The sequence below is a fragment of the Pteropus medius genome, unplaced genomic scaffold (assembly GCF_902729225.1).
Source record: "Pteropus medius unplaced genomic scaffold, Ma_sr-lr_union100, whole genome shotgun sequence".
NCBI lineage: Eukaryota > Metazoa > Chordata > Mammalia > Chiroptera > Pteropodidae > Pteropus > Pteropus medius.
The window spans coordinates 1,558,601-1,573,173 of NW_024356335.1; the positions used below are offsets into that span (position 1 = coordinate 1,558,601).

At 39.8% G+C, this 14,573-nt stretch overlaps 1 protein-coding gene across 1 annotated transcript in view; it reads right to left on the reverse strand.

The window, feature by feature from the left end:
• NR6A1 (nuclear receptor subfamily 6 group A member 1) overlaps positions 1-13,255 on the reverse strand; it is a 185,196-nt gene extending 171,941 nt beyond the window's left edge. Inside the window, exon 1 of the mRNA XM_039861459.1 lies at positions 12,934-13,255. Within this exon, the coding sequence (XP_039717393.1) occupies positions 12,934-13,033 (100 nt within the window). The 5' untranslated portion in view covers positions 13,034-13,255. The remainder of the gene's footprint in view (positions 1-12,933) is intronic.
• Positions 13,256-14,573: the final 1,318 nt, after the last annotated feature.

The window sequence follows — 14,573 nt, forward strand, 5'->3', positions numbered from 1 at the left end:
AGAGATTCAGAGGACAAAAGGCATAGGAATGACTATATCTCTCCAAAATATGAGAACAGAATAGCCTATCGCAGTGCCTTAATTCTATCTCAAGTACCAGACATTTATTAAAAAAATAAGTACTGCTGACAACCTTAGGTTTTAGTATATAAGATATCTTAATGTAAATTAAACTGGTTGATGGCAAAGGTACACTGAAGTAGCTACATATTTCTAAAAATCTATCCCCCTAAAATAAGTCAAAATAAAAGCAAGCACAAGATGGTCTGGGCGGTATTGCTATAACAGAGTAAAACAGAGTAAATGTCCAACAATGACAAACAATGGGCTGTCAGGGCTGTCATGTCATAGAGCAATTAAAAGTTTTAAATAAAGTCACGTTGAATGACTAAAGTTTGTAACATAAGAAAAAAAGCTTTTAACAAGAAGCATAAAACATAAAGGTATACACTGCATACCTTTTTGCTTGCTGTATGATGACAGCAAGCAAAAAACTAGGATTTGAAGGAAAAACTTAAGAAAATTTTAGTAAGAGTTGCTTGGAGGCAAGATTATAGGTAATTTCCCCTTTGTTTTCTGTATTTTCAAAAGTGACCATGCATTTCTAATTTTAAAAACATTAGATTCCTAAGCAGCTCACACTTAAGGACCTAAGGGCCACAAGCAATTCAAGCACAGAGCTCAGAGATCACACCACTTAAAATTTAAATACAAGATACAGCTAAATCCCTCCTGCTTTTATTTATATGTAAGCACTTCCAACTGTGTTTCCCTGGATGCGTTCTTTAGACAATGCTCTAAAGTTGCTTTACAAACAAGGCACTGGAAGCATTGGGTATGCTCCAGCCAGGAAGCCCTTTTCTATGCTTCTGAAAACTAGCTTTGGAGAACAGCTTTGGAGAATTACCCACAAATGCTCAGTGACTGTTTTTTTTATTAATGGGCACACTACATGAAAAGCAAACTTACTTTGAAATATTTTGAAAAGGCTCACAGCAGATAGGAAATTTTATCTTCAAATGTTAAATGCATTTCTTCATCACAGTAGTACTTTCAGTAACTGCTTGCCATCAGCTCTGAATTCCAGCCAGCCCAACTATCCTTCTAGATTTGATCTGTCAGCAAGGGAATATTTTTTTTGTGGGAAAGCAATTGTAATTTCCCACATTAGGTGATTGATTAAGTTCTCTCCTCTAAAAGGCTGATTGGTTTCCTGGTGCCAGTAAAATGATTGATGAATATTTCAACTGCAGCTCCCTCACTACACCACCCCCCCAATCCCGCCCCTCCCCCATGCGCTGCCGCCCCTTTCCTGCTGGGTTCCCTTTTTACAAACCAACACATTTAAGGAGGTTTTGCAATTTCTCCTAATGAATCCATGTTCTCAAATGTAGGGTATTTAATCTCAAGAGGATAGACAGGACTCTTCTCAACACTGAATGAGTTTTGCAGATAAAAATCCCTTTAAAAGAAATGAGGGAAAACTCTGAAACTAACTATAGTTTTGACTCAGAGAAATCGTACCTACAAATAAGGAAGTATGCCATAGAGGAGATTATAAATAGGACGAAAAGTGATCATGTTAAAAAGGAAAAAAAAAAAAACTACATCTAACTTCAAGTTTACATCACAAATTATCAAAATATTAGAACTTTAGTTGCAAACATTTCTATAACATGAACCCAGACAATGGAATTTACATGTAAATGATGTAATCCTATAGACTTTAGAGCAATCAGGTGTTCTAAAAATAAAACAGGATATGAGTGTAAATGTTCTTTGAGGGATGATTGAACAGTATCTGAGATCAAAATCATCCCAGAAAACCTGGCTGTGGGCACCATAGCTATGTGCTTCAAGCAGGCCTTTCCTAAATTGCAATTTCCTGTTTTACCCAACTCATTCCAACATAAAGCTGAAAAATCCCCTTCAGGGATTATGTAATTCAGTACCATTATTTTATAGAGACATGCCATTGTAACAAACCTAGAATCAGAACCGGGGCAAAACCCAGGCCCATCATGGGCCTCATACTTCCTCAAATAATGTGGATGGCCTCCTCTCTCAAATCCTTTCCTACTCAAACTATACTGCTACCATAATCTACTAATCCACACTGCCATATCTTTCTCTCTCTGTGCTAGGAAATCACCTTCTCTATTCTACAAGCTTTGGACAACTGGCTATTATATTTTCACTTTCAAAGGGTCACATCAACCTTTTTGGATTCATGCTCCTCTCATATAGCCACTTTCTGTGGCAGAAATTTAAAAAAAGTAGAAGAGACAAAGGCTACCTTTTCCTAAACTGCATTCCCCAAAGCAACCAAGCAAACAGCCAGGAGTTTACTGGCCATCTCTTCTTAATTTGGTGTATCTAGTCACTTTGGTTACAAGGAGAGCCACATTTCCAAATAGAAACTTTCTGTTTGAGGGCCCATTCTGGTTCCATTCTGGTTCCAGGAGGACCCAACAAAGCTTGGATTTAGCTTCAAGACACTCTGACTTATTACATACTGGCCCCATCTGTCTCAAGTGACTGAAAAGCACATTCCCTTCCCTTATATTTTGTAGACTTTCTCTGACTACCAGAGAAGGACTCAGATTTCTGACTTGACGATTCTTTTCCTTCATGAAACACCAATTCCTTGTGCTTAGTGCCAATGATATGGATACATATGGTACCCCTGCCTTGAGTAGCTCTAAACCCCTTTTTTCCTTAGCATCCCTGAGATTCGCCAAGGATTGTCCCTGATTCTGCAAAACTGTTTTTTCAAAAACTGTTTTTTGGTCGGCTTCTTAAGGCCAACATGAAAGAGAAAAGTCGCTTGCAACTCTGAGAGGGGATCTTTGTGACTAATCTACAGGGAGTTCTGGGTCTCCTCAACAAATATAAATGGCTTGGATTCACAAGTGCTTGCTTTGGGGCAGACACTATGCTTTACAGACTTTGTCACTAATCCTAATAACCCTACAGTCAACTTCAGAAACATTATAATGGAGAGTGCGGGAGGAGGGAGAAATTAAATCTAGGAAACAAATTATTAATATTGTTACAGTGAAATCTAGGGCTTAACCTCTGTGGGCTTCAGTTTTCACATCTGTAAAATGGAGATGGTAACAAAACACCTACCTCAAAGGGTTGTGAGGTTAAAGTGAGTTAGAGTAAGGTGTTTAGAAATTATATAACAAGCATAATGCAAATGTTAGCTGCTAATTTTCAAATGAGAACACTAAAGTTCAGAGAAGTCAATGACAAAGTCACATAGCTGTGATCTTTGTTCTGCCACACTCCAGAGTCGCAGCTCTTCCTCTCTCACACCATCTAACCAAAACCCTTCCTCCCTGGCTGAGACCACTACTGCCACTTCCAAAAAACAAAGCCCTCCAAATAGATATCGGTGGGGGGTTTCCCCCAGGTGGTTTATTATCCTGCTAAAAGGGCATTTTGGAAGAAGGACTGTAAAGCTAGAAAGGTAGTTTCCTGAAAGGTTAGATTTCAACAGTACAGCAAGAATATGGAAGAAAAAAAAAAAACCTGCCTCAGTTATTTAGTAATTGAAGCGATTTAACTCACTTGATGAAGAATGCATTTAAAGATTTCATCTGAAATCTAAAATAAAATGCAAGCATTAAAAAGTAAAGGACTGTTTCTTATAACTAAATTGTAACCCCCCACAGAACACAAAAAAATGCTTTAAAAGGTACATTACGTCACACTCCAAGAACATCAAGATAATTACAGAGCTCTCAGGAAGGAAGCCCAAATATCTCACTGATCTTTCGTCACCCACCAAGCTTCATCTTAAATTCCAATCCAGTAACTCCTTATTGTTACTCATATTGTTATGTGACATTTCTTTTACCAGCAATCTCACTTCAGAATGCGTTCCATCTAGCGACTGTACTACGGAATAAATCCCTGTTTAACAACACAGCGATTGACTTATACGAAAATGTTAACACTATGAAAGGGTATTCTTAAGACAGAAAAGGAGATGCTTCTATATAGACTATTAGCACCTCCCTCAGTGAAAACCACGTTAAAAGGTAAACCAATCTACAAAATGACATTGCCAAAATCACAACTTTAGAAGACTCAGTGAAAGCCAAACATGTCTACTAAAAGCTAACGAGCAAGTCATTCCTGCTAGAAATTTTAAAAAGCAAGATCGGATTTTTTACCTCATAAATATTTCATTATTTTTTAGAAATGATTCTTAATAGTAAGAAAGTATTGTGTTGTCCAATTTATTTCCATAATTATAAATCTAGCCTTTGTGATTTAACAGGTTCTATTGGAAAACTTCCGCCACAAGATAATCAACAGTTAAGCAACAGGTTTCATGTAGCAGGTAACAAAAGCCTTATCAGAGAATTCAGTGAGGATGAACTATGACACACTTCATTTAGTCTCATGCAAAGAAAACTTAAATGATATGAACTCATTTTCAATTTTTTTTCCTCTGTAGCCTTTTGATGGAGGAAAAAATAAAAAGAAAACAAAAGAAAAACCCAAAGTAATTGGGTACTAATAATATTACCTGGTAAAGTTACCATTTCCTTACACATTAAGTTAGTTCATTTAGAACAGGGGTTCTCACATGTTTTAGTCTGAGTGGTCTTAACCCATTACATATTAATATACATAACATAATTTTATGGAGAATATGTTTTCAAAAAAAAAAACAAAAAACAAAGAGTGAAAAGTGGCATCGTTTATATTTTTCTAATCTCTTTAATATCCAACTTAATTCCAGCAGCTAGATTCTCCTATATGCATTCAGTTGTGATATACTATTTTGGTTGAAGTATAGAGACAGGAAATCTGGCCTCACACAGATTTATAATTGGAAAAGGAAGAAGTATTTGCTTATTAAAATAATTGTAGATGTTTTTCTTTGATAACACACCTTAGTAAGTGCTGGTTTCTTAAAGGTTAGTTCAATGTGAAATCTAAAACCTTATCAATGAACTTTGGGTACTATGACACATTAAAATCCATCTGTCTATAGGGCATTTTGAACAGATCTTTTATGCATGTAGGATTTTGTAATATCATATACCCAGTGATTTGGAAAAATTGCTTCACTGAAATAAAGTGATCTTCAAAATGTTGACATTTCATTACACAATATCAAAAAATCATATTTGTTAATATCACCATCAGTCTCATCAGAAAAGGCTTTAAGTATTAGGAAGCTGTCAATCTCTAAGCGACAGGTACAAGATTTCCAAAATTCTAATTGTTGTCTGAAAGCTCTAATTTTATTCACTAGCAACAAATATTGTCGGTCTTCCTTGGAGTAATAGGCTCACTGTTCATTTTCAAAAAAACGGTATGCCATATACCCAAATCTAAACAGATCATAGTTTGTCGATTGCACTTTCAAGCAAAAATGTTAGTCCATGACAAAAAGCAGCTAGTTCAGCTCACAATATAATGAATCACACAAGCACTTTTCCTTAAAACAACTATTCTATTTTGGTGTGCAGCAAAAATGCTTTGTGTGTATTTGTCATAGAATATCAAAAACAAGTCTGCTCAAAGGTCAAGATTTAAAAAAGTTAATCATTTTTACTACTTCACCTAGGACATTCTTAAGTGAAATGGCTTTTTTTGTTGTATAAGTGTATGAACATGAAGAATACAATGACTACTACTACAGTTTAGTTCCTTGATTTCTACTGATTCCAACAGTTTTTACTCACCATTGTTTTTGCAACATTAGTGCAAATTTCAACATGGTGAAAAAGGCAAACAATGTCAGATTATAAAAGTAGTTTTGAGCTCAAGAGCCTCCTGAAAGGGTATCAGGGACATCCCCCCGACACACACACACAGGTTCATGAACCACAATTTGAAAACTACTGGTTTAGATAATACAGTAAATAACTAATTTAATGGTTCAAATAAGTGGGAAGAGATTAAGTCTAAAATATTCCAATAAAGAATGATACACGAATGATGAATGGTAGAAAATAATAAAATCCAACTGAGTATTATTTTATTATTCATTTATAAATTTAAAAGGCAAGAGATAAGGAAGCAAGATAAAAAGTATGTAAGATTTCACAGAATTGTGTCCTCTTTCTTTTATGAGAGAAAAACTAAATTGCATAAATTGGAGTTAACTGTGGTAAAATGAACACTGCATCTAATCCAGTAGAGTGTAAGGAATTAACAAAAATGATCAAGACCGAATTTTTAATCATTCCAGGATGACACAGCTTCACGACTGAAATGAGTGCATGAGTTAAAATTAATTTTTTTAATGAAAACTTTATACAGGTTAAGCTAGTCCCCTTCACTGAATCAGTCTCTCCTTCATTTTGGCACAGATTTGTTACTGTAATGTTTCCTGAGTCTTAAACTATGGGATCATACCTCTGTTTCCCTTGCATTCAAAGGAAATATCACAGGAAGTTTAAAAATCTGTTTAATCAATTACATCCTTTTTCAATGGTTTTAGAGGAAAAAATTAAAAATACAAATTTTGACAATACAATGATGGATTGAAAGAGCAAGCAGAAACCACTTATAGACTTTTGAAGTGCTCTTATAGACAAATCTAAAGTTATCTGATACTATGAAACATAAGAGTTGGAAATAAAAAACTGAGAAGACTATCTACCTCTTCCACACGAAGAATTTAGTTGTTCATTTTTCTCAAATATGACTCGAGTATATTTTTAAATGAATTATAAATCAATTCCAATGCAAACAGTTGTTCAAGCAAGTATCTACACTTGATTCATCCTTTCTAATACCATTACTACAGTTCCAATGAGCTAGCGCTTATTGTGCAAACAATTCCCTCTATCCCTATTACCAAATTCTTTTTATAATTTCTCTCTTTGACAATGAGAGCAAAGTCACTGTTCTGGTTGAAACCACCCACAGAACGTATCTTCAAATCAAACCACCAGGATTTGTTTCCAGAATGCATTACATGTTGCTGCCTGGGGAATTGGTTTAGGAAACATTACACTTGCCAGCTGACTTATCAATAGTGCCCACAGAATCGACACCAACTTAAAGGCAAGAATCTTTCCAGAAAATAGAAAAATATCCTACTACTGCCATCTGTGGTTTATGCTTGAATAGCTTCTCTGGTGTAAACAAATTGAAGGGTGTACAGTTCAAAATTAGGACCCAAAGACTTCATCATTTGAAGATACTTTTTTAAAGTTAACTCTTAATAAAACAAATTGTAGAATTGACTTAGTATGACATAAGAATTTGTGATTCTTTTTTTGAACTTATAATGCTCCACAAACTACCATGATGAAAATGGTTACATTTCATAAGAGCTAGCTTTTGTTTTTCCCAAACACGCAATCTCAAAAAATTCAAAATACCTGAATGCCTCCTGTGAATTTATAATTAGGATCACTTCTCTCTTGAAATAGTGATTGTTGATATTAAAATATTCCTGAAATTTTTAAAGAAATGTATTTTTAAAAAATACAGGAATTTCTTACTTAGGCACATGAATTTGGTCAGTTTGCTCCCTTCAAGATAAATTTTGAAGCTTCAATTATTCCTATAATTTTTTTTAAACAAAACTTCCAAAATGCAAATGAAGCCTCAAAGTAGGCTATTTTCACAACTTATTTGCTCTCAGTTTGCTTTCTCAAATGACAACCACTGTAGCTTAGGGATCAAAAGATTTGGTGCAGCTGGGGGTGGGGTAAAAAGCAATTCGGGTCCCCAACAGCCAGCTGAGGAAATCCTGGTTCTCTCCCCAACTAAATCACTGCTAATTAGAATTACTGGGTTACATAGTAAAGTTTTATTTAAATAATCGTAACCAGAGAAAAAGTCTGTTTCCTTGAGAAGCTGTTCTATGCAGGCTACTGTTTAACAGCAGGTAATAAGGAAAGAACAAAATAAAGTAGGAAATGTTTTAGTCTTTAAAATAAAGTTTTCTATTCTACTGTTAGTTCTAAACCACACTTAAAAGCAGTTAGACATCTTAAAACGGGTTTCTTCTGATTTCTCATTTTTAAGGAAATTAAGCTCTAACAGCCTTTTTTTTTTTTGTAAAGACAAGCCATGTTAGAGAACAAGCAATAGCAGACTAGGCTTGATTCTATACTGTACATCAAAGTTATATCAAGGTTTTTTTTTTTTTTTTTTTTTTAAGATTAAGCTCACAAGAAACTGAAACTTCAGCTCTAACAGCGGCTCAACACCAGAAAAAGAATTACCTGCTCTGTACTTCTTGCCGACTTCTAATAATTTTAGTATTTCTAAACCTTAGTTATCAATCAATGGCATCCATAAACCCGTAAGAAATTACCTGAGCCAGGAAAAAGTTGATCTTAAGAATATGAAAGTTTGAAAGAAAATATTTTCTTTCATAATTTGCTGGTTTTAGAAATACTTTCCAAGTGTACAAAGAGTTGGGTATATTAGATCACTACTTGTGTGGGCATATTCAATAGCTACCTTCTGTTTAAAATTGTTTCAAGGACACTTTTATTCTCTGTTGAAATGCAAGCTTTATCTGTTGATTTAGAACTCTGATTTCTCTATGACCCTTTTTCACATAAATGACTGGTTCATACAAAATAAGACATTTTTACCATACTACTTTAAAGAGATAGATTTGACCAACAATATAAAATTTACTCTTAAAAAGTATCTCCCCAAATTTAACTTTCAACCTAATTATATACATGGAAAAAATACTTACACAGAGAATTGTCATTTAACTTGGCTACGACACAAAAATAAACATAAGAACAAAACATTAAGACAATGCCAAGATCTAGATGAGCATGCTAAAAATAAAGTCTCATATGCCAAAGGTGCTATCCCGAATTCTGAAGCCAGAAGTTGCCATCTGAACACAATTCATTAATGGACCAATTTATTCAACACTAACCAATAAATATCTACTTTGTTATAGAAACGAAGCGATGGTCTTGAATACAGGATGAAACTCACTTACATAGCCCCAAGCCCCCACAAGCATCATTAGCAATTTAAAGCCAACTTGCACAACAAACACTACAAGTAGTGTAAAAAACTTCCCTTAGTAAATATCATAGCAGCAGTTGGGATTTCTACCCTCCATCCTCCACTAACCTAAAATTAGGTTTTATTAATCTAAAGTTTATTTCTTACCTTTGTCCCATAACCCCAGGAAAAAAAGGAGGAAAAAAATGAGAAATGAAGAAATTGTGAATAAAATATGGGAATGCATGATTTGGGCATTCTTTAGGAAATGCAAGGGTTTTTTTTTCATTAGCTCCTTCCCTCCTCAACTCCCTTTAATGTGCTAACACATGCACATGCATGCGCACACACACACATACACACACACACACTCTCTCTCTTTTTTGCTATAGAATTCAGAATGACGTAGGAAGCATGTCATGATCATATTTTGATTACATGGAACAGAAATACTAAAAAAAAATCAGTGGATGGTAAATCTAAGATTGGAAATGTGGTCATCTCACATCTCAACTGTTTAAAACCAGCAGTGTTCACTACTGCTTTTCAGTGTTTTTTGGAAACCTACTAAAAAAAAAAAATTGTGTGTTGTTTGTTCTAAAAACAACAATATTATATTATGCATCTTTTTAAATTAAAGTAGAAAAGTCTAAGGCACTCAGAATTAACTTAATTTTTAAAGTCACAAAACTGAAGTTAAATTGTCATAGAAAACATCTGCTAATTTTTTTCAGGGATAAGTATTTGGATGGCATGATCATAGAGGGGGAAAGGGATGTTAGTGAACTCCCAGCTAATTATATAAGCTGTGATATTAATTACTGATAATGGCTTATAACTTTCCTTTGCTCGAAATATTTAATTTAAAAGTCTACTCCCTCATTCTCTTAAAATAAAATGAACAAATGCAATATTCAGCACATACTTCCTCAAACCATTCATCTTCCTCTGAAACCCCAAGAGGGAGCAGTCCTCTATTATGACTAAATGGGTTCATTTTTGTTATGAAAACCTACAAGCAACGACTGAAAACATCTAGCGCAGTCAGCACAAGAAATTACTGGAAAGGTGATGGTGCATCAAAAGGCAAGCAACTGTATTCCAATGGAATAATAAAAACCACTTAAAGGACTGTAAATTCAGCATCAATGGCGTTTCCGGCAGGAAAACATTTCTAAAATTCCACCTACAGTTTATTTCTTCATGACACAAACCAAAAGACCCTCCTATTTAGATAGCTATCTATTGCAAATATTTCATACAAAATGAAAATCAGTCAGTAGGGTAAAAAGTTAGAATTCATTTTTTCATAGAACTTAAGCAGTTTCATTTACTTTTAGAGAAAAATATCAATGAAGTATAAAAGAAAAAAAATCCCCACCATTCCAAAGATAAACTTTCCCTTTTTTGGAGGGCTAGGAGTGGGGTGAATTCTGAGAGCATATTAAGTTATAAGAGATAAAGAACATAAATTATAAAACAGGACGCTGCTCATTTTTACACTGAAAAATGAAGCATCCCACAACAGTCTAATGTTTAATGTACTTTTTAAGCTCATCAAACTGCCAAAACTCTCACTGTTTTCAATTTAAAAAAAAAAAATCTGTAGCACTAAACAGAACTGATGTAAAATATAAAATAGTAAAGCCACCTTAGCCAAAATGGATTGCTCATAACATTATTTTAAATGGTTCTGACGAATTGAGGAAATGAGACTATGAATGGGAAATTTGATTAAGAATTAAAATTACCATTGAGTTCTTTAAAATGTACTAATGAATAATTAATAACAAATGCAGTTCCTAGGTTTCCCTTACAACAATATTCTCAAGCAGAACTGAAGTCTACAGCAAAATCCATCTATGCACAGGTGGGTACAGGAAGCATACACAAACAGAAAGGCATTATGAAAATACACTAATGTGGACTATAAGATCTGGGGCTTGGGTAGAAAATCAGCATGGTAAATTTTAGATCAGGATTTACATTCACACATTAATACCAAACCAAATCTCCACTTAAAAAGCTTAAAAAGTCAAAAGCATTAAAGAAATCCTTTGTTCCTATGATACTGTCTCCTTCTACCCTAACTGGATTCCAGCCTCCTCCTTTGTGACACCGGATTTTATTGATCTCAAACATGTTCACATTCAGAAATTAGTCTCCAAAGACATCCCACGGGACTGCCAGCCACCTAAATACCACACATCACGGACATCTTAAAAAAAGGACAAGAGCTTTGAAAGCATATCACTATTTGGTCAGCAACATCAAGTGAAGTTAACCAGGCTCTCCTCTAAACAGACTTTTCCCTTAACTGGTAAAAATGCATATCTACTGAACTGGCAATAAACGTATGAAGGTGCAGATCCACCCCAAGATGCCTCTCTTGTAGCTTCTCATTCATTCGACAATCGAGTGCCTAAGTGACCTATATTCAGGTTACTTTCCTCACACCTGCCAGGTCACTATCCTGATTGAGAATCTTGCTGAAGCAATTAATTTTTAGTGCCTCCTAACTGTCCTGGGTGTTTGCATTCAATTTGAAATCTGTTACTTGTTAGACACTGTTCGGTCCTAGATCTTTCAGAGAATTGCGAGTTTATGGCGCAGAGAGGGGAGGAGGCACGATTTGCGAGAGCCTGCCCTTTATTCGGAAATGAGGAGATGTGAAAGGTGGAAGGCAGGGCAAATAAATAAATAAATTGGGTTTGCAGCCGGAGCGTTTGCCGGCCCGTACGAGCACCCTTTGTAATGCAGGCCTCCCGGGGCTATCGCCTGCGCTAATTGCTCCAGGGCGCTTTCCAAGTTCAAAAGTTCACCTTTTACGACCTCACAAAAGCTCCTTACACGTTACCAATAAAAACATTCCCCGACAAACACCGAGGGGAGAAATATCAAACAGATACAAATAAAACATCCCGCAGGGGGAGAGATCCAGGGGGCGTAGGACGGGGCAGCCCCAGAGACAGACCCGAGGAACCTGAGGACTTGGCCGGGACCTGGGGGCAAGGGGAGAACGGTAGGAAAGGCTGGGCCAAGGGAGGAATTCTCGGTCTGCAGTCCGAGACCGCGAAAGGGACGAGGAGAACTGAGGTGGGACAAGCGCGGACCAGGACCGGTCGGTAGACGGAGAGACAGGTGTCCCCAGCAACACGGTCGGACCAGAGATCTAAGCCAGCAGAAAGTCGTCGCCTAGAGCTGAGCGAAGAAGGAGCAGAGCGAAATCGGGTGCGGAGGAGGCACCAAGGGGTCCAAAAAAGGAGACGCTGGGCGGGTAGCTAACGATCTGGGGTTCGGCGCAGAAGCGGAGGCTCGCAGTAGTGGGGTGCGGGGGCCACAGGAAGCTCCGGACCGCAGAGGCTCCAAAAAGGTGTGGAGCACAGAGAACCGAGAGGACGAGGGTGTGGCGTCGCGTGGATAGGGCGAGGAAGGACGAACCCGCGTGGTGAGCACAGAAAGGACCGGGGAGAGGAGGGCTCATGCTGAAAGGACCCCTCTTCTGAGGGAATGATGAGGGGACGGGAAGCCCCCAAACGACGCTAGGACTCTGCTGTGGGGGGCTGAGGGGACCTAGGGGAAGTGAGGGCTAGGCACAGAGAAGACCAGAGAAGAGGGAGAGGGTCCGACATGGGACCTGGGAGGGGAGGATCTGCACAGAGGATTTGGGGGAGGAGGCCACTGCAGAGGGCCAGGGGAGGGGAAAATGAAGGTCGGGGCAGAGGGAACTGGGCAGGGGGAGGATCCGCGCTGAAGGGAACAGGGAGGGAGGGGAAGGTCCGCGCTGTAGGACGGAGGAGGAAAGGGAGGTCCGCGCTTGAGGGGCGCCGAGGTGAAGGTCCACGCCGAGGGGACCCGGGGCCGCTGCGGCTTCCCGGAGAAAGAGCAGGGTGAGAGGAGATCCCTGGGGTAGGAGACAGGGGACCGGTTCTAGCTGGGCCCGGGTTCTGCACGCCCCTCACCCACCGTTGCGCGGCGGCGGAGGGAGCGCGGCGGGCGGCTCCAGGAACCCCGCGGAGCCCCCGCCACCTCCCCCTCCGCTAGGCGGCCGTTCGTCCCGCTCCATGCGGTGGTGCTCAGGGCCCGCGCTCGGTTCGCTGCTCCGCCATGACCCGCGCCGTCGCCGTTGTCGTCGTCGTCCGCCAGGGGGAGGGGGCTGTCAGGGGCTGGCGGGCTCCGGGCCGCCGCGCTCTCTGGGCCCCGAGCCACCCGGCTCCTTGCCCCTGCGCGCCGCGCCCCCTCAGCACTGGCCAGCTCCCTCCCCCGACGTCACGCGCCGCTGCCACGCACGGCCCCGCGGGGAACGCTGGGTATTGGAGTCCGCCCCGCGAGGCCGTCCACGCGGGACTCCACCAACTGAAGGGATGCGAAGAAGGATAAGCGACCCTGAAGAAAGGAAATCCAAGGCCCCTCAAGATCATGAACCCTGATAAAAAAAACTCCTGGGAAAAATATAATAAAGGTTACTTTAGAGCTTCTCTTTATTGTGGTTATCCGTGGTCAACCTTTCCTACGACTCCTCCTATCCCCCCTCCTTGACAATGAGTCTTTCCTAGGAGGCGGGTCGCGAAGGAGGCGGGTGAGCACGTGCAACGAAGCCCAGCCTAGTGGGCGGGGCTAGAGTGGGGCGGAGTTTGGGGATATTCACCGGGGCCTTCCTCCGCGGCTTCGGGACAAATTGGACCCGAGATTAAAGGACCGGAGTTTAACTCGAGGTGACTGCGTTCGTATGCAAATGGAATCTATAAAACTCTGCTTTCCGGGTTATTCTTTAAAGCCTTTACCTCCGGGTGGGCGGGAAAGACTAAAGTTTCCTCCTCTTTCATTTTTCCGCCTGCCGGTAGAATAGAATGGCACACTGAGCTCGAGGCCATTGATGCCATTAAAGAAACTCTCAAGAGTCTTTAACTCCTGGTTTCTTGAAGTTCTCGGTTTGAGAGGCTCCTCACCCATCCTTCTTCTCCTTAATTTCTCACTTTCCCTATCTGTAAAAGGGGTTGGAATAGAGATGGGGTCCAATAGGAAGATCCTCAAGCCTCTTCCCCCGCTCCCGCCTCAGTTTCCTGGATTTTGCCGTCTCTGTGGCTCTCGGTTGAGTCCACCTCCTGCGGCCGCGAGGTGGCGCGCGGCTACCAGCCTCTGGGCCTGCCCCGGCATCCGCCTTCGGCCACACTCTCACGGAAGGACTCATTGCGGCTGTCGCCCAAGGTCTAAGTCCTACCTGGCCAGCTTGAAGACAAAGAACACTGATGCGCTGCACGCCTGTGCTCTGCTGGGTTATGCCGTGGCTTTCTTACTGGCTGCCCGTTTCCCGCTCTCTCCCCCCCCTGCCCCACCAATCCGTTGGCTCGACTGTCGTTCCTTAATTTTTTAATAGTCCTCCTCTGGCATTTGCATCCCTGTCTAGTCTGACCCCTGCCCACATTTCTCATCACACCCCTTCTGTCACCTGCTACGCAGGATGTTTTGCAACACTTTTCCGCACTTGCCGGTTTCTTACCAACATTAGTTAACCTGTATTGCTTCCTTAGTCTGTGCTGGCCGCTGTTCTGAGAGATTTACATTAACGCTATGTTGTCTAAACCTCACACCCACTCTGAGGTAGC